This window comes from Rhinolophus sinicus, linkage group LG05, assembly GCF_036562045.2.
Source record: "Rhinolophus sinicus isolate RSC01 linkage group LG05, ASM3656204v1, whole genome shotgun sequence".
Taxonomy (NCBI): Eukaryota; Metazoa; Chordata; class Mammalia; order Chiroptera; family Rhinolophidae; genus Rhinolophus; species Rhinolophus sinicus.
In genome coordinates this window covers 137,929,747-137,951,427 of record NC_133755.1, presented here as the reverse complement: position 1 = coordinate 137,951,427, position 21,681 = coordinate 137,929,747, and the positions used below count along the sequence as shown (strand labels likewise).

The 21,681-nt window shown below is 36.5% G+C and overlaps 1 protein-coding gene across 3 annotated transcripts in view; it reads right to left on the bottom strand.

Annotated features, from left to right (window-relative positions):
• Positions 1–19,194, bottom strand: part of AFG1L (AFG1 like ATPase) — a 193,543-nt gene extending 174,349 nt beyond the window's left edge. For 2 of the 3 annotated variants that reach the window (XM_074333372.1, XM_074333371.1), the window contains exon 1: positions 18,316–18,478. In XM_074333372.1, the coding sequence (XP_074189473.1) occupies positions 18,316–18,463 (148 nt within the window). In that variant the 5' untranslated portion in view covers positions 18,464–18,478. Of the gene's footprint in view, positions 1–18,315; positions 18,479–18,828 lie in introns of those variants that run through there. The other variant, XM_019735074.2, reaches the window with a different exon arrangement.
• Between the last annotated feature and the right edge of the window lie 2,487 nt (positions 19,195–21,681).

Sequence of the window (21,681 nt, the reverse complement as noted above, 5' to 3'; positions counted from 1 at the left end):
CTAAACATACTCTTACAATATGATCTAGCAATCATGCTACTTGGTATTTACACAGAGAAGTTGAAAACACGTCCACACAAAAACCTGCCCAAGGATGAGTATCGCAGCTTTACTCATAATCGCCAAAACTTGGAAACAACCAAGATGTCCTTCAGTAAGTAAATGGATAAACTGGTCCATCCAGACAATAGAGTATTATTCAGTGCTAAAAAGAAATGAGCTATCACGCCATGAAAACATATGGGAAAACTTAAATGCATATTACTAAGTAAAAGAGCTCATTTGAAAATGTTATATACTGAAAGGTGATATTTTCTAACTATGTGACATTCTGAAAAAGGCAAAACTATGGAGAAAGTAAAAAGATCAGTGGTAGACAAAGTGGGGTAAGAGTAGGGAGGAGGGATGAATAGGTAGAGCACAGGGGGTTTGGGGGCAGTAAAAATACTCTGTATGATACTGTAATGATGGATACAGGTCATTATACATTTGTATGAACGCACAGAATGTACAACACCAAAAGTGAACCCAACAGTCCATGCATGTAGGGGTCAGGGGTAGAGGGTATATGGAAATCTCTGTACCTTCCTCTCACTTTTGCTATGAACCTAAAACTGCTCTAAAAATATAATACAATGTTTAAAAGAGAGAGAAAGAAAGAATCAGTCAGGCAAGACACTCAAGGCTGAGAGATTGGCCAGCTTAGGCCTGGATAGCAGCTGTATAAATTGAAACACAAAGGCATCTCAAAGCTGCACTAAATTAAATCTCTTCCTACATCAGTATACACAAATTATGTGATGCTGCTGCCATATTATTTTGATTGGTATTAATTTGTCTTATTGTACTCCAAATGGACAGTGGGAAAATGCCATTCTGAAGATCCACACACTAATCTACACACATAAATGAAAGATTCTAGAGGCCCAAAAAGTCTGTGCTGTTCTAACACGTCAGTTTTCTACCTTATTTCCACTCTCTCCTAAACTAAGTTTTAGGAAGATACCACTATACAACAGAGCCCATTTGCTATAAAATTTCATCGACATCATGATGTCCTAGAATCTGAATAATCTATGATAACTGCCTACATAGTATTTTAAAAATTACTTCTATATTTTTCCCCAGAAAAAAAAAATGAGTTTCCCCAGGCTTTCAGTAGTTCAGGCTTTCAGTTCGATTCCCCCCTCCTGTTTGTTTGTTTGTTTGTTTGTTTGTTTTTGACGTGAATATAAAAACAAGATTTTATTGTCTTCGTAATAAAAACCAAAGGTGAAGCTTAGAGCTGGACCACTTGGTCCTTCCTCTTCTTATCTCTTCCCAGTTTAAAATACTTGCACGTCTTAACAGCCAGCACGCCCTACTTCTGCAGTTGGCCTCAATGCATTCAAGCCTCAGCACAATCTCCTTTGCACTTTCAGCCTTTTTCTAGAAAATCGGCCTAGTCTGCCCACCACAGCCTCTCCGCTTCCTGTCATAAGGCCGCTTTCTGTGGGCATACAGAGATTCCACGCACTTTTTGTCCTGTGTCACTTTTGGGGTTTAGTGCTTGCCACACTTCTTACAGGAAGTCTGGCAGGCTTTAGAACATACTCCATGTTTGCTTGCTGGGGCACTATGACAGGGAAAGAAGCAATATCTCCCAATTTTTAAGTTCTCATCTTAAGAGAGAAGTTTAGAACAAAAATATTCTTCTGAAGTTCTGCAGTCTTGCAGGCTATGCTAATATGCTCTAGTTCACTAATATCACTGCATGAATAAATAATATACTAAACTGCAATTATGCTCTTCTTAATGGCACGTTTCATGTGCACATTAAAGTTTGAGAAGCATTATGCTAGGGAATGACTGGGGACTCCGACAGATTTTGAAGAAAAGCCTTCCTGTGGAAGTGACATTTAAGTTGACACCTGGACGCTGAAAGGAGTTGGCTCTGAAGATCTGGGAGAAGAACATGCCAGGCAGAGGGAAGAGCTCTGGCAAAAACCCTAAAGTGAAAATAGAAAAAAGCTTCACTTTTCTGAGGGAGAAAAAGAGTTAAATGACCAAGTTGGAGTCTGTCACAAGATGAAGCTGGAAAGAAGAGCAAGGACCAGTTCATGGAGAGTCTTGAAAGCCATGGTAAATACTGTGAGTTTTATTAGTAGGATTAAGAACAAGTAGAAGACTTTGATCAGGGATGTGACACAATTTGATTTATTTTTTTAAAGATTACGCTAGAAAATAAGATGGTAGGAATGCAAAGTTGAATTGTATGGTATGTGAATTACACCTCAACAAAGCCATTAGTATGTCTATTTTTAAAGTGGAAGCAGAGAGACCAGTTAGGAAACTGTAATAGTCCAGTTCAGAGACGTAAGTTGGACCAGAGAGTTCGTATTGTAGGTTAAGGAAACTGACCAAGATCGTGCAGCTAATCACAGCAGCAGAAACAACTGATAACCTGTACTGAGGACTTACTAAGTGCCAGGTTCTTCTCTAAGCGCTTTGCACATACTAATTCATTTAACCTTCATGACCACTGTATAAGGTAGGTGCTAACATTATTCCTACTTTAAAGCTTAACAAACTGAGGCACAGAAGGGCTAAGTAACCCGTCCGTGTTCCCACGACCAGTAGTGCTGCAGCCAGCATTTGTACCCACAGGCGCAGGGGAGCTGCATGTTCCAGTGGAAAGAGTGTGGGCTCTGGAGTCACACCCTCTGGATCCATCTCCTGACTCCACCGTTTTGACTCTCAGTCACAGTAACGTCATTCTCCATGGCAGGTGGGGCCCGTGATCACCATCCTAGCCAATGATGCCTCAGGGAAAGTCAGCTTCTGCCTAAGTTTCCCGTGATGCTCTTCAAAAGGAGATGAGGATAGGAACTTACTCCTTCCTGCGCTTGTATTATACTTTTACTTGTCAAATAGGGTACCTGGACTGCTGCATCGTAAGAACATGTGGGGAATCACTGTTGCCACACAGAAGACAATCATGGTCTTGACATATGTTGGGATGGTTAATTTTATGCGTCAGCTTGCCTGGGCCATGGGGTGCCCAGACATTTGGTCAAACATTATTCTGGGTGTGTCTGGAAGGGTGTTTCTGGATGAGACTAACATTTGAATCAGTAGACTAAGGAAAGCAGATTGCCCTCCCCAGTCTGCCCTCCCCAGTAGCTGGGTGAGTCTCATCCAATCAGTTGAAGGGCTGGCTAGAACAAAAGGCTGGCCCTCCCGCGAGGAAGAGGTTAAGCTGGGAGATCACTTTTCTCCAGCCTTTGGACTCACACGTAAACATCTGTTCTTCCTGGGTCTTGGCCCTGCCAGTCTTTGGCCTACACCTACATTGTCGCTCCTCTGGTTCCCAGACCTTTAGACTTGGACTGGAGCCACACGCCAACACTCCTGAGTCTCTGCATCTCCAGTTTGCTAACTGAGGATGTCGGGACTTGTCAGCCTCCACAACTGTGTGAGCCAATTCCTTATAATAAATCTTTCTAAATGTATACACATCCTATTGGTTCTGTTTCTCTGGAGAACCCAAATACACGTCATAAAGCTTAATTATATTGACGCTGTTTCCATAGAGCCAGTGTGATAACAACACAGGGGTTAGGTGGCTTTCATGTTCTTTGGTGCTTTAAATTGGAATGGATTTCTAATTCTTCACAGAGGTAGGTAGTTACAAGTATGTCAGAGATATTCTTTAGAGACTTAAGCAAAATGGTGGACCATACTGTTTCAATAGAAAGTAAGCATTTTCCCTTTAAGAAATGTGATTTTAAAGGTTTGCTTCGTCCTTAATGTTTTTTGTTTTAATACTTGAGACTAAATGATAACCAAATGCCAACTTCATACTCAAAGTCAATAAAGATGTGGTTTAAAGTGCAGAAACTATACACAACTTGTCAATAAAGTAGGGTTCAGCTTAAAAACATTCTGTAAAGATTTCTCAGCTCAAAAATATCCTATGATCCAGGGAAAGAAATAAAGATAGGCAAGATGACACATGACTGCACAAATTTAAAGTTTCCAAAGTAAAGAAAACTATGTTTTTGCATTAGTCACTCATTATTCATACAGTTGTATACCCAGAAATAAGTATTCGATACAATTTGTGATGAATCTACTTTAAGGCACTATGTGTGTTTACTTCAATGGAATAATTAAGGAAGTTATATGAAATAAACAGACTATAAGAGGTATTTACGTAACCCAGAAAAGCTATATACTTTATCTTCATTTTAACACTTTAAGGTTTTCTTTGCAAAATTCGGATTCATTTGAAAATTCATGAGTGACAGAATTCTGAAAAATAAAGAAAACAGAAAACTAATAAATGTCTACTACACACCCAGTGCACAAACAGCACTTTCTTTCTATATATTATCTTACATCTCAAAAAAAATTTTTTGAAGGGGATATTATTCCTTACAAATAAGAAAACTAAAATACCTCAAAAGGTCAGAAAACTTAAGTGAATGACCTAGCCAGGATCTGAAGCTAAGTGACTCTAAACCCCGCAGGACGTCACCCTCTTTAAACCACCATAATACATACACCAGTGAGGCCAGGCTCCCCTTTGTTGCACTCAGGCAACAGAAAATCAAAACACAAACCTCTCTCAGCCGCTCTCATTTTAAGTACTCAGGCCTCCTGGAGCAACCACCAATCCACTCCTCCTGGCTCCCCATCCTCCTCAGGCCCTGCCAGGCTCTGCCCTGCCTGCTCTCTACGGTCAACCTGCCTCCACACTCTTCCAAAACCCACCAGCAGCAACAGCTTTTCTATTAAAAGCCCAAAGTTGAAGAGTTAGACGGAAGAAATTCCTTTCCATATAAATCTAAAAGCCCTTGTATTCATATACTTGGCTTTTAAGAATTTTGACAAACAAGATTTAGTAACACCTCTTTGAGCTTTGAGAACAAAATATTAATATATTTGCACTAAATGAAGACATGGTGACCTAGCCCTCAAATATGAAGATGACGCAAAAACAAACCAATGCTGGATCATAATCATGATTCAGGATGACGTTGGTGCTGCAAAACTGGGATGGAACTACCAACATGAAACTTAACTAAGGTGTATTTAGGTTCCAAAACGTAATGCTACTTCCAAACCTATTAAGCAGAAGAATTCAACAAGCAACAAATAATTGTAAAGCATCTACCGTGTTTCCCCGAAAATAAGACCTAGTCAATCAGCTCTAATGCGTCTTTTGGAACAAAAATTAATATAGTATTATATTATATTATATTATATTATATTATATTATATTATATTATACCAGGTCTTATATTATAGTAAAATAAGACCGGGTCTTATATTAATTTTTGCTCCAAAAGACGCATTAGAGCTGATGGTCCGGCTAGGTCTTATTTTCGGGGAAACACGGTATAGAGTGCAAAGCTCTATGCTAAAATCTTTTAATACAACCAGTGGTGAGCTAGACAGACAGTGTAACTGTACTCGAAATACTAAAGGTGCACTGCAGGAGGGCGGGGGGAGGAATACAACAACAACAAAAAAAAGAATAAACAACTTATAAAAAGTGGGGTGTGCAGGGAAGGGAAGTGGAGGGTGCTAAGAGATCACAGAGCCACAGCCAGTAACCTCGACTAGGGAGTTAAGGAAGGGTCCTCAGAGGAGATGATGTTTCAACTGAGAACAAAAGAGGAGTCAGGCAGGGAAAGGTGGAAGGAAGGGAAGGAGATGCATTAGCCTGAAAGAAGGCTCTGAAAAGCGACAGTAGAGCACCCCAAAGAAAATGAAACAAGTTCAGTATGGCTGCCATATAAAGTGGAAGGCAGATAGGGGCAAGAGTTGGGCTACTAGAGAAATATAAAGGAACCAGGTAACACAGGGCCTTGCAGTGATATGCAGTTGGAATGTAATATTGAAGGCAACAGGAAGCCACTTGTGCACTTGAACAAATACAGTGGCTTGATTGTGGCCCCTCTTAATCAAAGAAGAAGGATACTGGAAAAATATTTTAACAGCTTTATCTTTCAAACATACTAGCAATAACCAGTTGGAAAATACAATAGAAAAATAAAGGGATTCCACTTACAATTACAACAGAAAGTATAGTACAGAGAAGAATAAAATTAACAATCAATTTGTAAGATCTGTATCAAAAAACTGAAATCTTTCTCAAAGGCAGAAGTGAAAATTTGGGAAACACTGACAAAATGTTATTAGAAAGAAAGGCACAACATTATAACATTGCCAATTCTTCACCAACTAATTTACAGATTAAATACAGCCCTACTAAAATCCTAATCCAAAGTCCTTAGAAAATCATGAAGAAGCAATGAGGGGGATCTTGACTACCAGATGTGAAAATAAATCTAAAACACTGAAAAAGAGATCAATGACTACGAGTAGAAAAGATATTCCAAAAAGAAGTCTTTATGGAATAATTTAACAGAATAAAAGAGGAAAGCACACCAAGTCTTATCATTGTTCTTTTCTTTTATCACCCAACTTGTAAATTATATATTTGCTGTTCATTTTCTCTGCCCTCTCAACTGGACTGCAAGCTACAAGAGGGAACGTCCCATACCTGTTTAATTCACTGTAAACCTAGCACCACAATGCCTCGCATAAAAGCACACAATAAATATTTGTTGGATAAATGAATTAAGCAGTGGAAAGCAATAGATTATTCAACAAGAGACATTTGGAAAACTGGAAGACAATTAAAAATTAGATTATCTCCTCATACTACATACAATGTAGTTTCCAGATGGTTCTAAAATGTAAATATTTAAAAATTCAAAGCCAAAAAAAGAAAATATATGTGAATATTTATCTAGTAGTCCAGAGCTCTGCAAACGATGGCCTGCAGGCCAAATCAGCCATGCCCATTAATTTATATATTGCCTATGGCTGTTTTTACACTACAATACCAAAATTGAGCAGTTGCAACGGAGACCATGCAAAACTTGGCAGAGACCTGCAAGGCCAACAATATTTATTATCTGGCCTCTTACAGAAAAAGTTTGCCAATCCCCAATCTACTCTCTTAATGTGAATTTTCTAAGCCCAATCCTGTCTGGATATCCCAATCACCTGTGAAACTCAGACTTAATGAATCTCCATTAAATCCCAGTAGGAAGGGATCAAAAACCTAAATGTAAGAGCTAAAACTATAAAATGCTTAGAAGAAAACGTAATTGTAAATCTTCATGACCTTGGATTAGGCAATGATTTCTTAGATATGACACCAAAAGCAAAAGTCACCAAAGAAAAAATAAATTAAACTTCATCAAAATCAAAACTTTTATGCATCAAAGTACATTATCAACAAAGTGAAAATACAACCCACAGAATGGGAGAAAATATTTGCAAGTCACATGTCTGATAATGAACATGGCTCCAGAATATATAAAGAACTCTTGCAACTTAACAATAATAAGACACACAACCCATTTTTTTAATGTGCAAAGGATTTGCATAGACATTTCTCCAAATAAGATATCTGAATGCTAAAGAAGCACATGAAAAAATGGTCAATATCATTAGTCATTAGGGAAAATTAAATGCAAACCAAAACCACAATGTAATAGCACTTCACACCCATAGAATGCTGATGATGAAAAAGACAATAGTAAATGTTGGAGAGGATGTAGAGAAATTGGAATTCTCATGTTGCTGGTGGGGATGTAAAAAGTAAAATCCTTATGTTAATGCGGGAGGCTCTGGATGTGTTGGGAGCAGGGGGTGTGGAGGAAATCTGAGCAGCTGCCAATTTTGCTATAAGCCTAAAACTGCTGTAAAAAATCAAATATATTAAAAATAAAAGTTTTCCAATAGCTGAATCAAGTATCCTTTTTTAAAATTTATATTTAATTGAAATTAAATATAAAATTAAAAATTTAGTTCCCCAGTAACATTGGCCACATTTCAAGTACTCAGTTTCCATATATGGCTAGTGGCTATGGGTCAGACAGCTCAGGTCTTCTCAATCTTGAACAAAGAGTGGAGTTGGAAGACATACAGCCACATATTAAGACTTATAAAGCTAAAGAATTAGCACAGTGTGATATTGGCACAAGAATAGAACCAATGAACAAAATAGAGGCTCACATATATATGGTCACTTGATTTATGTCAAAAGTGGCACTGCAATAGCCCAGAAAAAAGATCTCTATTCAAAAAATATTCCTGGATCAACTGGAAAACAACATGGAAAAAAAATAAACCTTTACCACAACCCAACATTATACACAAAAATTAATTCCAAATGGATCATAGATCTAAATGTGAAAAGTAAAACAACAAAGCTTCTAAAAGATAATTTAAGAATACCTGCATGACCTAAGGTAAACAAAGATTCCTTAAATAGGGCACCCAAAAAAAGACTAATCAGTGGACTACATTAAAATTACAGACTTCTTTTCAGTAAAAGACTCCATTAAAAACTGAAAATGCAAGCCACAGACTGGTAAAAAATATTTATAATCTATATATTTGCCAAAGAACTCATATCCAGAATATATAAAGAATTCCTACGATTCACTAAGAAACAGAATCCAGCAATTCCACTTCTGGGTATTTATGCAAATAAAAACAAAATCACTACCTCAAAAAGATATCTGCATCCCCATATTCATTGCAGCATTATGTACAATAGCCAAGACATGAAAACAACCAGTGTCCATCAACAGATGAATGGATAAATCAGTAGTAGTATAAATCAGGAAGTTGATTACTGCTGCGAGTAAAAAGCTAGTGACTTAGAGGGTGCACAATGGGAGCTTCCAGGTACTACGAATGTTCTATTGCTTGATTTAGGTTGTATTTACATAGATCTATTCTTTTTTATGAAAAAATTACTGAGCTTTATACTTATCATTTGTATAATTTTCTAAATGAATCTTATACTGTAATAAGTATACTTTAAAAACAAACAGGTGGTCAGTTAGTTCAGTTGGTTAGAGCGTGGTGCTAGTAATAACACCAAGGTTGCCTGTTCGATCTCCGCATGGGCCACTGTGAGTTGCGCCCTCCTTAAATAAATAAATAAATAAATAAATAAATAATAAATAAAGTCAACAGTAGTTGTCTTTTCTGCATTTTCTATGTACATATAGTATTTTATAATTAAAAATAATTTATTTTTTAAATAGAAAAAAAATAACTAATCAAATACAAATTGGAAAGACCTGTCTTAATAGCCCTAGGAGTCTTAAAGTGAGACATGAATATGACTTGGCCACCAAAACTTTGCAACAGGACAGAGAAAAAGTAACCTACAATTAGGGCTATCCAAAAACGAATAGGATGCCTCAAAAAGAAACAATTAAGGCAGAAATTATACTATGCTCATCTGACATTTGACTACATGACCCAGAGGTCCTCTTCAACTCTAATATTCGATGATTCTATGAATGCTATCTTTATATCTTGTTGCACAGCAAATAATTCACAACTACTTGAATTCCTTTGAAAACAGTATCCATAAGCAGTATCTTATAAATGAAAATATTTTACCTTAGTGACTTACCTGCATACTATAAATCAAATTTCAACAGCTTTCTTTTAAACATCATGACAAAAGTAATAATTTGTATTTTCTAAGAACCTCTCTAGATGTTCAGAATATCCAGAGAAAAGGAGTTAATTAAGTGCAGGAGAACAAAAACCATCCCTGGTTATCTACAGAAGCCCTTTGAACAATCTTAGAAAAATCAAAACTGTATTTTCTAGAATTCAAAGCACTGAAATCAGACCGAGCCCTTTGCCATTGTTAATATAAGTGAGTCCTCCCCCAATTAAAATGGTTTTAGTAATTCTATATAGTGTTGAGATCATTCCATTTCTATTCACTGACTGGAACCCACCACCTCTGGCATTTCAGCATTAATATTTCAATTACTCCTAGCATAGTCCCACATTTAAAAAACATTTCTTATAGTTTTCATAGGACTTTCTTATATAATAAATTATTTGAGCCTCATAAATGACATGCAAGAAAAGTAGTGAGGATAATTAATCCCATTATACAGATGAGAAAACAGAAATACCAAATTAAATGATTGATTCAGTATTACAGAATGAAACCAAAACACAATCTAACTAATGACATGACACTATGTAGAGAGGACCCTAAAGAGTCCACCAAAAACCTACTAGAACTGATTAATGAATTCAATAAAGTAGCAGGATACAAAATTAATAATCAGAAATCAATTGTATTTTTAGACACCACTAACAAACTATCCGAAAGAAAAATTAAGAAAACAATCCCACTTACAATTGTATCCAAAAGAAAATATCTAGTAATAAATATAACCAAGGAGGTAAAAGACCTGTACTAGGAAAATTATAAAACAAGAAATTGAGGAAAAAATAAATAAATGGAAGCATATACCATGTTCATAGATAGGAAGAATTAACATTGTTAAAATGTCCTTACTACCCAAAGCAATCTATATATTCAGTGCAATCCCTATCAAAATACCAATTGCATTTTTCACAAAACTAGAACAAAGAATCCTAAAATTTATATGGAACCACAAAAGGTCCCGAATAGCCAAAGCAGTCTCGAGAAAGAAGAACAAAGTTGGAGTTATCATACTACCTGATATCAAATTATATTACAAGGCCATAGTAATCAGAACAGTATGGTACTGACATAAAACAGGCACACAGATCAATGGAACAGAATAGAGAGCCCAGAAATAAACCCATTCCTATATGGTCAATTAACCTATGACAAAGGAGGCAAGAATACACAATGAGATTAAGATAATCTCTTCAATAAATGGTATTGAGATAAATAGACAGATACATTTAATGTAAGTAAGATCTGAAACCATAAAATTCCTAGAAGAAAACACAATCAGTAAACTCTTTGACATTGCTCTTAGCAATATTTTTTTGGATGTCTCCTCAAGCAAGGAAAAATAAACAAATAAATAAACAAATGGGACTACATCAAATTAAAAAGTTTTTTGAACAGCAAAGGAAACCATCAATAAAACGAAAAAACAACTTACTGAACGGGAGAAGATATTAGCCAATGATACTTCCAATAATTATGTAATTATATACATATATAATTATATATATTATATGTGTAATATATATTTGGATATATGTAATATATATCCAAAATATATAAAGAATTAATAAAACTTAACACCAAAAAAAACAAATAACCAGATTAAAAATAGGCAGAAAACATGAATAGACATTTCTCCAAAGAGGACATACAGATGGCCAGTAGACATATGAAAAGATGTTCAACATCACTAATCACCAGAAAAATACACATTAAAACCACAATGAGATATCACCTCACACCTGTCAGGATGGCGATCATCAAAAAAATCAACAAATAACAAGTGTTAGCAAGGATGTGGAGAAAAAGGAACCCTCATGCACTCTTGGTGGCATTGCAAATTGGTGCAGCCACTATGGAAAACAGTATGAAGTTTCCTCAAAAAATTAAAAACAGAATTACCATATGACCCAGCAATCCCACTTCTGGGTATTTTTCCAAAGAAATTCAAAACATTAATTTGATGAAATATATGCATCCCTATGTTCATTGCAGCATTATTTACAATAGCCAAGATATGAAAGCAACCTAAGTGTCCATGAATAGACGACTGGATAGAAGATGTGGAACATATATACAATGGAATATTACTTAGCCAGAAAAAAAGAATGAAATCTTACCATTTGCGACAACATTGATGGACCCAGGCATTATTATGCTAAGTGAAGTAAGTCAGACAGAGAAAAACAAATACCATATAATTTCACTTATATGTGGAACCTAAAAAACAAACGAACAAAAAAACAGAAACAAAATCATAATACAGAGAACATTTTGATGGTTGCCAGATAAGAGGGGGTTGGGGGGATAGACAAAAAAGGAGGAAGAGATTAAGAAGTACAAATTGGTGGTTACAAAATAGTCACAGTGATGTAAAGTACAGCTTAGGGCATACAGTCAATAATATTATAATAACTACGTCTGGTTTCAGGTGGGTACTAGACTTATTGGGGGGGATCACTTCTTAAGTTATATAAATGTCTAACCACTATCCTGTACATTTGAAACTGATATAATAGTTAATGTCAACTGTAATTTAAAAATAATTTTTTAAATAAAAATTAAGAAAATAAAAGTAGATCTAAAAAGAAAAATCACAATCTAGTCTGTCCAGGTCACATTTTATTATTCATCTGGTGTCCCATATGTTCACCAGTCCTAAGAAAAAAACCGATCAAAATTTGTCCAAGTAGCAGTTATAGAATAAAAGGAGCTTCACTTCTTCACAAAAAGAAAGAAGATTGTTGCCAAAAAGAATACACACTTAGTTAAATGATATCAAAACTATATAAGGAATTTAGATTTCCAGTTTAAAATGTTTACCCAACTGCTGAGAGAAAAATGCACAATCAGGAAAAGCACATTTAATATTTCTAAAGGGCTGCATTAAAATTTCAGCTGTAAACTTCATTACTGTAATTAGATTTTTAATGCATATTTGTTAAACATCCATTCAAATACTGTGTTCACAATTATTCATGAGTTATTTGTACATGTGCTAATTTTAACAAACTATAAACAGTCGCCACTGACCAGAAATGTTCTCCTACAATGATAGAAGCCCATGCTAAGGTCATAGGCAGCCCATTTATGCCCTAATATGTTTAATCATACCCAAAAGACAAATATCCAGCTGCTTTTTGAAAACTGCAATGGTCACCAATGACCAAAAAGTCAGATTTACCAGTGACATTAAAGACCTATGTTTGAGTCAGTGATGAAAAAAACAAAGTACAGAATAGAAGAAAATCAAATTTTAACTAAATTCTTTCTTTAGAAAAACAACATAAGCCATCATCAAGGAATGCATCATGAGATGATTTACTTTATTTATAAAAAAAAAAAAAAAAAAAAAAAGGCTGATTTAGGAACTTTAAAAGGGTGCTTTTGATTTAAGTAGAAAAATTATGAAAATTAAAACTAAATGCTTGCTGGTTATCATTCTTTTCCTTTAGAAGCTAGTTAACCTTAAATGTGCCAATGTGTGTAACTTAACAAAAGAAAAGAAATAGTACTTTAAATTTCATGATAACAAATCAGTAGAATACTGCCTAAAAATCTGAGTAAAGCTATTCTGAAGTAATTATAGGCATGGCCTAGCATACTGAGTAACTCCTTAATATTCACCCTGCTCATACATTATTTAATAATGAGATGTAAGGGATCTATTTTCCTTCAAAAGATAAAGAAAAGTAACATCTCTTCATTCTATTCATTTATTTTAAATTTTATACCCTCACACACATATATAAATGAGAATTTTAAAATGGAATCTTACATATGTGTACCCCTATGGTCATTGCCGCATTATTCATGGTGGCCTAGACATGGAAACAACTGAAGTGTCCTTCAACAGATGATTGGATAAAGAAGATGTGGTACATATATACAGTATAATATTGCTCAGCCATAAGAAAAGATGAAATGTTGCCATTTGTAACAACATGGATGAATCTTGAGATTATCATGCTAAGCGAAATAAGTCAGACAGAAAAAGTTGAGAACCATATGACTTCACTCATATGTGGGATGTAAAACTGAAAGCAACAAACAAACAAAAACTTATATACCCAATACAACAGTTTGGTGGTTACTAGAGGGTAAGGGGGGAAAGAGGGTGGAAGAAGAGGGGTCAATTATGTGGTGATGGAAGGAGACTTGACTTTGGAAGGTGAACACACAATACTATATATATATATATATATATATATATATATATATATATATATGATTTATTATAGAATTGTATACTTGAAACCTATATAATTGTATTAACCAATGTCACCCCAATAAATATAATAAATATTAAAAATAAAATAACTAATAAATTAAATGGACTCTTACAGGAGTTACATTTAAGATATAAATTGCATTAAGAAGCTATGAAGGAAATACTCTAAAAATTTTATATTTATGCTTTAAAATTTGTTGAAAACTGCCACACCTAGTCAAGAATAAGGTTAGATACTGTATTGAAAAAGTAACTTCTAGAATGATCTGGATGAAAAGAAGAAATAAGAAAGGACAAGCAGGAAGTAAGAAGTGAAAGAAGGTTATAAAAAAAAGACCCTGAAGTACCTCCAGTACCTTCAGTAGGGCAGGCGTAGAAATGGGACCTCAATGGAGGACTTTAGATCTTAGGCAAGGAAGACAAAACACAGCAGGAACGGACATATACAAAAGGGAGAAATTAGAACAAATCTTAGTCACAGGTCAGAGAAAACATGAGTAACCTAAGAAATCAAGCTGAAGCTAGATGAACTTTTGTCAGAGAATTCATAGAGCATATACTGCACTGGGCCCAAACGCTGAACTACCAATTTCTAGACCCTTAATATCCATTATTTCTGTGGTACTTTTTGTGAAAAGACAAATTCAAAATATTTATACACCATTTAAATAGTCATCATTTACTTAAACAAAGAGAATAAAGCTCTTAAGGTATGAAGTAGTGCTAATAAACAGTAGCTCAATAATCCATTTCTGGCCCTTTGAAGTTCCTTTCCATCAGTTCTACTCTTGGGTCTACCCATTTCATCTGCCCCATCCTCTACTCTAGAACTACATCTAGGGTACTCGCTATGCTTATATAATAAGCTGTGCTATGTTTTTTTAAAAAAAAAAAATTAATGGAAAGCAACCATTATATAGTTAGTCTCAGGAGTAGACATGAACATTCTTTCCTAATATGATAATAAATGTTAACGGAGATCCAAAAAACACGAAGTTTCACTTAGAGTGTTCATCTAATTGGGTAAATAAACATCCAAAGCCCATTTTCTTAACTATTAATCTATACTATGAATAAATTATACCAATTCATATGGCTAAGGTAGATTAGTTCTACTCATATTAATACCTAATTGAGATCTCCTGTGGACATTTACTAAAGAGATTGTGGAGCTAAAGGTAAATACGATTCATCATTTAATAAGAGACACCTAAAAATATAACATTGAGATACAGAAGGATACTATAAGAAGAAGAAATCCCAAGATGTGACTCACATTACCTTGCCTCTAGGAAATAAACTTAAATTCTAAGGTTTGCTTACATAAAATAGAATTTCAGATATGCTAATTTTCAGTTTTAGAAAACCTAGAAACATTTTCCTCGTTGGCTTCTCTCCTAGTTCTCCTATGACCTCACTGTTCCGTGACAAGTTCCCATTCTTCAGCTTTAAAATGTCAGTTTTCCTCAAGGACTCAACCTCAGTCCTTTCTCCTTTTCACTCCACAAATATTCCCAGGCAAGCTCTTCCATTCTCAGGGCCCCCAACACCTCAAATTTCCTTTCTTAGTCCCAGATCCCCATATTTCCTACAATTAATTGGACTTATTTACCTGGAAGCGTCATAAACACCTCAAATATAACAAATCCAAAATGTGATCTCCCCCTAAAATGCCCTGGGCTTACTTTTTGTTTTGTTTGCCTTGATAGGTACTTTGGCAATGCCATTAAATTACCCAAACTAGGAAACCTAAACTGACCTTAACTCCTCTCTTTCCTTGTCTCTCCCAAAGCCTATCAATTCTATCAAAGCAATGTCTCTGAATTTCCTCCTTAGTTGCCCTGCTCTCCATCCTCACCAGGGCAGTAACTGAGGCCCTAAAACACTTTCCCCTGAACTATTACCACTTCCTTCTAAACAATCACCCTGCTTCCAAATCCCCACCCCCACCCCATCCCAGGCATTCCTGATCTGTTTTTCAGGTGGCCACAAGAATAATCATGCTAAAAAAATCTGACCACTTCCTAAGAAACCTCCAACAGCATCCCACTGAGCCTGACATTGCCTTGACACGTGTACAGGGCTCTTCTAACCAGATCCCAGCCCACCCTCCAAGCTTCATCTCTAGCTGTGCTCACGAATGGACCATAAGCAAATTAGGACTATGTACAGCTCCCTTCTACACTTTTGCTAAAAAACCCTTCCCTCTCCAAGCAGAGCTGCTTTCTCCACTGTAGTCCTTCAATATTCCAGATGGGCCTAGATCATGGTGTTATTAATGTTCATTGTTATGGTAAGTAGCTAGCGGAACATAGTGGTTAAGTTTGTGGTTCTGGCAAAAATGTCTGGGTTCAAATCCCAGTTGAGTGGCCATGCCTGCTTATTCATCTATAAAACAAACATAAAATAATTTTATATATCGAGTTTTTATGAAGATTAAATTATGAGAGAGAGAAACTGCTAGCAGACTCCCTGGAACAAAGAAAGGGCTCAGTAAGTGTTAGCTATTGTAATTTCATCTCCCTTCCAAGACTGAGCTATTTAAGGGCTGGAACTCAATTTCATTCACTTTCCCCACACACACATACTTAATACAAGGCTTTAACTGAATTAGCAATTTTGAGGCATTTAACACCCACACCATGGACACGCTGATTCCTAATAAAATACTTCCCCTTAACTGTCTAGAGGTTGAATAGCTGTTGCATTAAATGAAGATACACTAAGACCTCAAAGAAAACAAGGGTGAAATCAAAATTGAGCATATATACTTAAATTACATAAGATATCAAATTTCACTTTCGATTTTTAATAATCTTATTAATGGAAATACACCTATCTCAAAATAGAATTCATAATGTATTTCCTAAGGAGTTTAAAGTTAGGCAATCAGGTGATTTCGATGAACAGCATTTTAGGACCCTTCAAGTTTTCACAGTTCCAATTTCCACAATGTCTTGGAGCCAGGGCTGGCATTAAAGCTTAGATGACACATAAAAACAAAGTTAAGAACATGCAAAATAAAATTTAAAAACACGCTCTTCCTTTCCCCTCATTCTTTTCCTTTATCTATTTTATTCTTTTAACATGAAGCCACTGCTTTCATCACATTACACTGTAGTAAGTAGACTTGAAAAGATGAAAAAAGGAGATAACATATAAAAATAAACAGTAAATAACCAAAAAAAAATCAAGAAAGTCATAGAAAAATTTGTAAGACTCTAAATACTAAACATTTCAACTTAAATTTTTCTTTTATTTAAAGAGGGAAGGGAGTATCTTTAGTTACAGTTAAATTGACCTCTATCCTAATTGCATTTTCATCAAATCTCTACACTCAGCAAAATTTTGAGTGCAGAAGGCAGTATGAGCACAGGTTAATAGCATAGTCTTTAGGTTCGGTTGTACGTCCAAGTATAGCCTTTACCTGAACCCACAATTTCTGCCACTTACCTAGCCATGTAACTTCCACAATCTTGGATTCATCATCCCCCAAATAATAATTAAATGAGATAAGGTATGTAGAAGGCACTCAGCATAATGTTATGTAGAAAGCACTCAGTATTGCATGACATAGAATAAGAATTCAGTAAATCTTATATGTCATTAGGATGATGTTCCTTAAATCCTAATTTTCATAAATTATGGTCCATGCATAGAATGGAATTCTATTTTAACCGTTTAAAATATGAGGCAGAGTTCTATACTTATTGATATAGAATGATCTCCAAGATACACTAAATAAAATAATAAAAAGGAACAGAACAGTGTGTGTGTTACCACTTCTATTTTTTTTAATACATATATTTATATGTTTGTACATACACAGAATGTCTCTTCAAGCGTACGTAAACAACTAGTATAGAGGTTGCCTCTTGGGAGGAAAACTAAGCAGCTAGGAAACAGGAGTGGAAGAGAGTGTTATGTTTTATTGTATTTCTTCTTCCACCTTTTGAATTTTGTATCACTTGCTTTTATTGCCTATTCCAAAAATTAAAAATAAAGTTTATAATATGATCCAAACCTTATGATACCAAAATATTCCATTACAAATGAAGTGGATTATGCTAAACTTTGCAGAAAAACCTAAGATGATAATCACAGTTCTAGTAGTAATTTCAACTCTATTGATGATAATAGTCAAAGACTGGTGGAGTTTTAGCTAAATCAGCCAATGAGAATCAATTTATTAAGACATGTAAGAGGGGGTTGCTTGGAAATGAGAAAAGGGGAAGCATAAATGCTGATGGGAAAGACAATAAGAACAACGTCATTCATTCATTCCAAAACACATCTGCTCATCACGCACCAAATACTGTGCTAAATCTAAGGAAACAATGACACCTCGTTCTTGCGTTTGAGTAGCCCGCAGCTTAGTGGGAATATACAAATAGAGAAGTAAAATTACCACTCCTTAAGGGCTTGGTTACTCAAAATATACGTCCATTCATTCATGAACACATAACAGTTGAATGAATGAAGCAAGCCCGGTGACAAACCACACCCCACTAAAGCCTCTACTGACTTGAAAAGAACACGAAGAGTCCATTCCTCAATCTGCGAATGCTTGTGGACTTCTGTTCCCAGAATCCCGAGAGCCAGAGGTCCTCGAGGGCCCGCAGGGTCCGAGGCGTGGCTTTCAGATCCAGTGCCTGGTCACCAGCCTGGACCATTGGGAAAGTGCAAGGTGGAAGGGTCCCCAGACCCCAACCCCACACTAGCATCTCTTCTACTCGGGCACTCCCACACCTGGGCTCACCAGGTCTTAGCTCTCTAACAGCCTGGAGGAACAAACTCCGGGGCGACCTCTGACCCTCAAAATGACACTCTGGGCCAGCTCCCTCAGTGCTCAGGACTCCTTTACCGGCAGGCAGTAATAGAAGGGCAAGAGAAACTGAAACTCTTTTCCAGGGAACCTGGGCTCTGAAAACCGTGAAACGAGGAGGGCAGTTGGGGGAGATCGAGAAGAGAGGGTGACTGACCGAGGCTTCCCGGTCATTTGCAGTCGGCTCGGCCTACTCATGGCACAGTCACTGACCTTTCCAAAAGGGGTTCCCAGGGGCGGTGGCCGGAGGAGCGAGAGCAGCGGCCCAGGCTCTGCACTCAAAACATCTCCCTCTCAGCCGGCTCTGCACTAATCGCAGAGTAACCAAGGGCGACCGGGAGGCCGCCATCTTGAGCTCCGTACAAGGGGAGGAAGAGGAAAACTTTATTGAAACCCTGAAGAGAGACGGTGGCACAGACAAATCCAACCGTGCTCACGGAAGACTCCGCGCGAGAAAACGAAAGGGAGCAGCCCAGGACAGCGACCTCCTGTAACCTGGAGGCGGGCTGGACTCGCGTGCCCTTCTGTCCTTCGGGAGCAGCCCGCCAGGACTACGACTCCCAGCATGCAGTGCGGCGGCGCCGAGGGCGGGGTGAGCGGCTCTAGGCTTAGGGTTTGGGCAGTTCTGCGCTCAGTTCCAGCTGCAGACGAACCCAAAATATTTTCAAGGAATTGGGATATATGACGTGTAACCACCCCTGAGCCTTTTCGATTAGCGTATTTGACCAAGATTACTAAGCCATAAGCCAATGGGTCCTCATATTTTAAGGAAACATTTTTACCTCATCACATCTCCCTAAATAGTAGCCTCAATTTTTTTGCCTCCATCGCCCAACTCGTCTTTGGCAGAGTACCTGAAGTGTGCTTCTACCCCTTTTGTTTTCTGTATTAGAATAGCATAAATCATTCTCAATATGACATACGCTCAAATGTTTTGAAAGAATTTATAAGTGACATGGGAAAGCCAACGGCCCAAGATGGACAGTGAGCAGATGAAGTGGCCATGCGGTAATGTATCCAAAGAGGACTTTCTAAGTGATCTGCCCTAATTTTATTAAACAAAAAGTGTACTGAAGCACTATGATAAGTGTGTTGGGAATACCAATTGCTGTCCAGAAGAGGCTGGCAATCCACTGAGATGGGTGAAGAAAGCGACAAAAGATTCTACCAGGTGTTGTGGAATCAGTGAAAGGAGAGGACTTTTAGCTGGGAAATCTGGAAGGCTTCTAGAAACTTTTAATGGGAGATGACCTTCCAAGAACAGAGAATAGAGTGAGTGAGCTAAGGCAGACAGGAAAGAAAGTCTGGACTACAGGAAGGAGAAAGCCAAGTTTCAGCTATATGGAAACTAAATGAAAATAGTGTACGAGAAAGAGTTCCAGGAAGTTAGGCAGTTGATGCACAATAGAAGAGTGATTCCAAAGAAACAGGAAAAGGAGAGCATAGTATGGTATAATAGTTTGGAGACTTCTCTACTAACTCTGTTAAACCACTTATGGAAAAAAATATTTTGATTGTATCTTTCAAAATAAGTTCGTTTAAACTTATTGTTTTCTGTCTTTAATTCTATTGTCTGATAGGACAAACTGTTCCTCCATGCTATGGTTGATTTTTTTTTTCATTTAGTGTTACTAATTTTTGTTGTGACACTTTGAAAGACCTGAAAAATCAAACTGTTTCTTCCTTGATTTACATGTTTATCACACTCAAAAGACTTTGAGAGAGGTCTAGGTAACATTTTGTTTGCTCTGGGAAAACAATTGCTTGCCTTGGTCATTGAAATTTACCTTTTATCAGGGATTCCAACAGCTTAATAATTATGGAAGTGAAATAAGCATTCATGGATAGGCAAGCAGAGAGAAAAGTGGCAAATGAACTTTATTGTGTAAAAGTATAAGGTAACTTAGAGAGAAATAACAGGTTACGTTTGTTGTATTAAAGAGAATTCATTATGACCAGAACACTAATTAAGGAGGCACTATAAACTAATTTATTAAAACATCAATTGTGTGCTACTGCTGTTCCTGCAATTGCTAAATCAAATAAAAAAGCAAAAAATAACCTAAAGGAAAATTTTAACAGTATCAAAAAACTAATAGAAATAAATCAGAAAATCAGGAAGCATTCTCTTGTCCTTATTTAAAAATCTCCCTAAAGTGCCAAGTTCTGGCATCTAATCTCAAAGACAAAACCACACTGAAAGTAACCAAAGAAAGACAAATAAAACAAATAATGAAATGGAAAAGAGAGTGGTCAATGGAAAATAGAAATCAGAAGATAGTTTTGGGTTCTGATTTTGTCACTAACGTAATCTCTCCCTTTCTGTTTTCCTTATATATAAAAATAAGATGGTGTCTGTCCTAGCTAGTAACAGAGGTTATGTGCAAATTAAATAACAAAGAGTTAATCAAATACTCTTGTAAATAGAAATCGAGAGGGAATAAGACCAAAATCCAGGCAAAGCCGAGGACAACATGGATTAATGATATTTAAGAATTACAGAAGTAAGGAATATACTCTAAAGCCTGAAAAAAGTAGGGAAAATTTTTTAAATAAATAGAAGAAAGCAGTACTGAACCTTAACACCTCAAGTAGCGAATTTATGAAACTCATTAAAAGAAAAGACAGAATTTCAAATAGGATTTAAATAGCTGAGATGATAATCCATAATAAATATGGGTGATTTATTTTTTTCCAGTCTAGTACACTATGATTTTCCAACCCTAAATTGATCAGGTTGCCATCTTAGAGGGTGCCGTTGGGCCACTATCAGTGATAAACTGCAGAGGACATAGGCCGTTGGCATGAACCAGCCAGGACACATTTCCTCATATTGTTGTTATACTTATGACCATTTCCGTTGGGGTAAGAGGATACCCTAATACCTGATTCCCACTTGCGCTACTCCATCTGAGCCTTCTCTATGTCTCTAGATGACAACTGACCATCCAGTTGCTCAGGCCATTTATCATAGAAGAGTCATCCTATGATCTCCTGTTTCTCTCTCATCTCACAACTAGTTATACAGTGAGTATTATTGGCTCCACCTTAGAAAGTGTCCAGAAT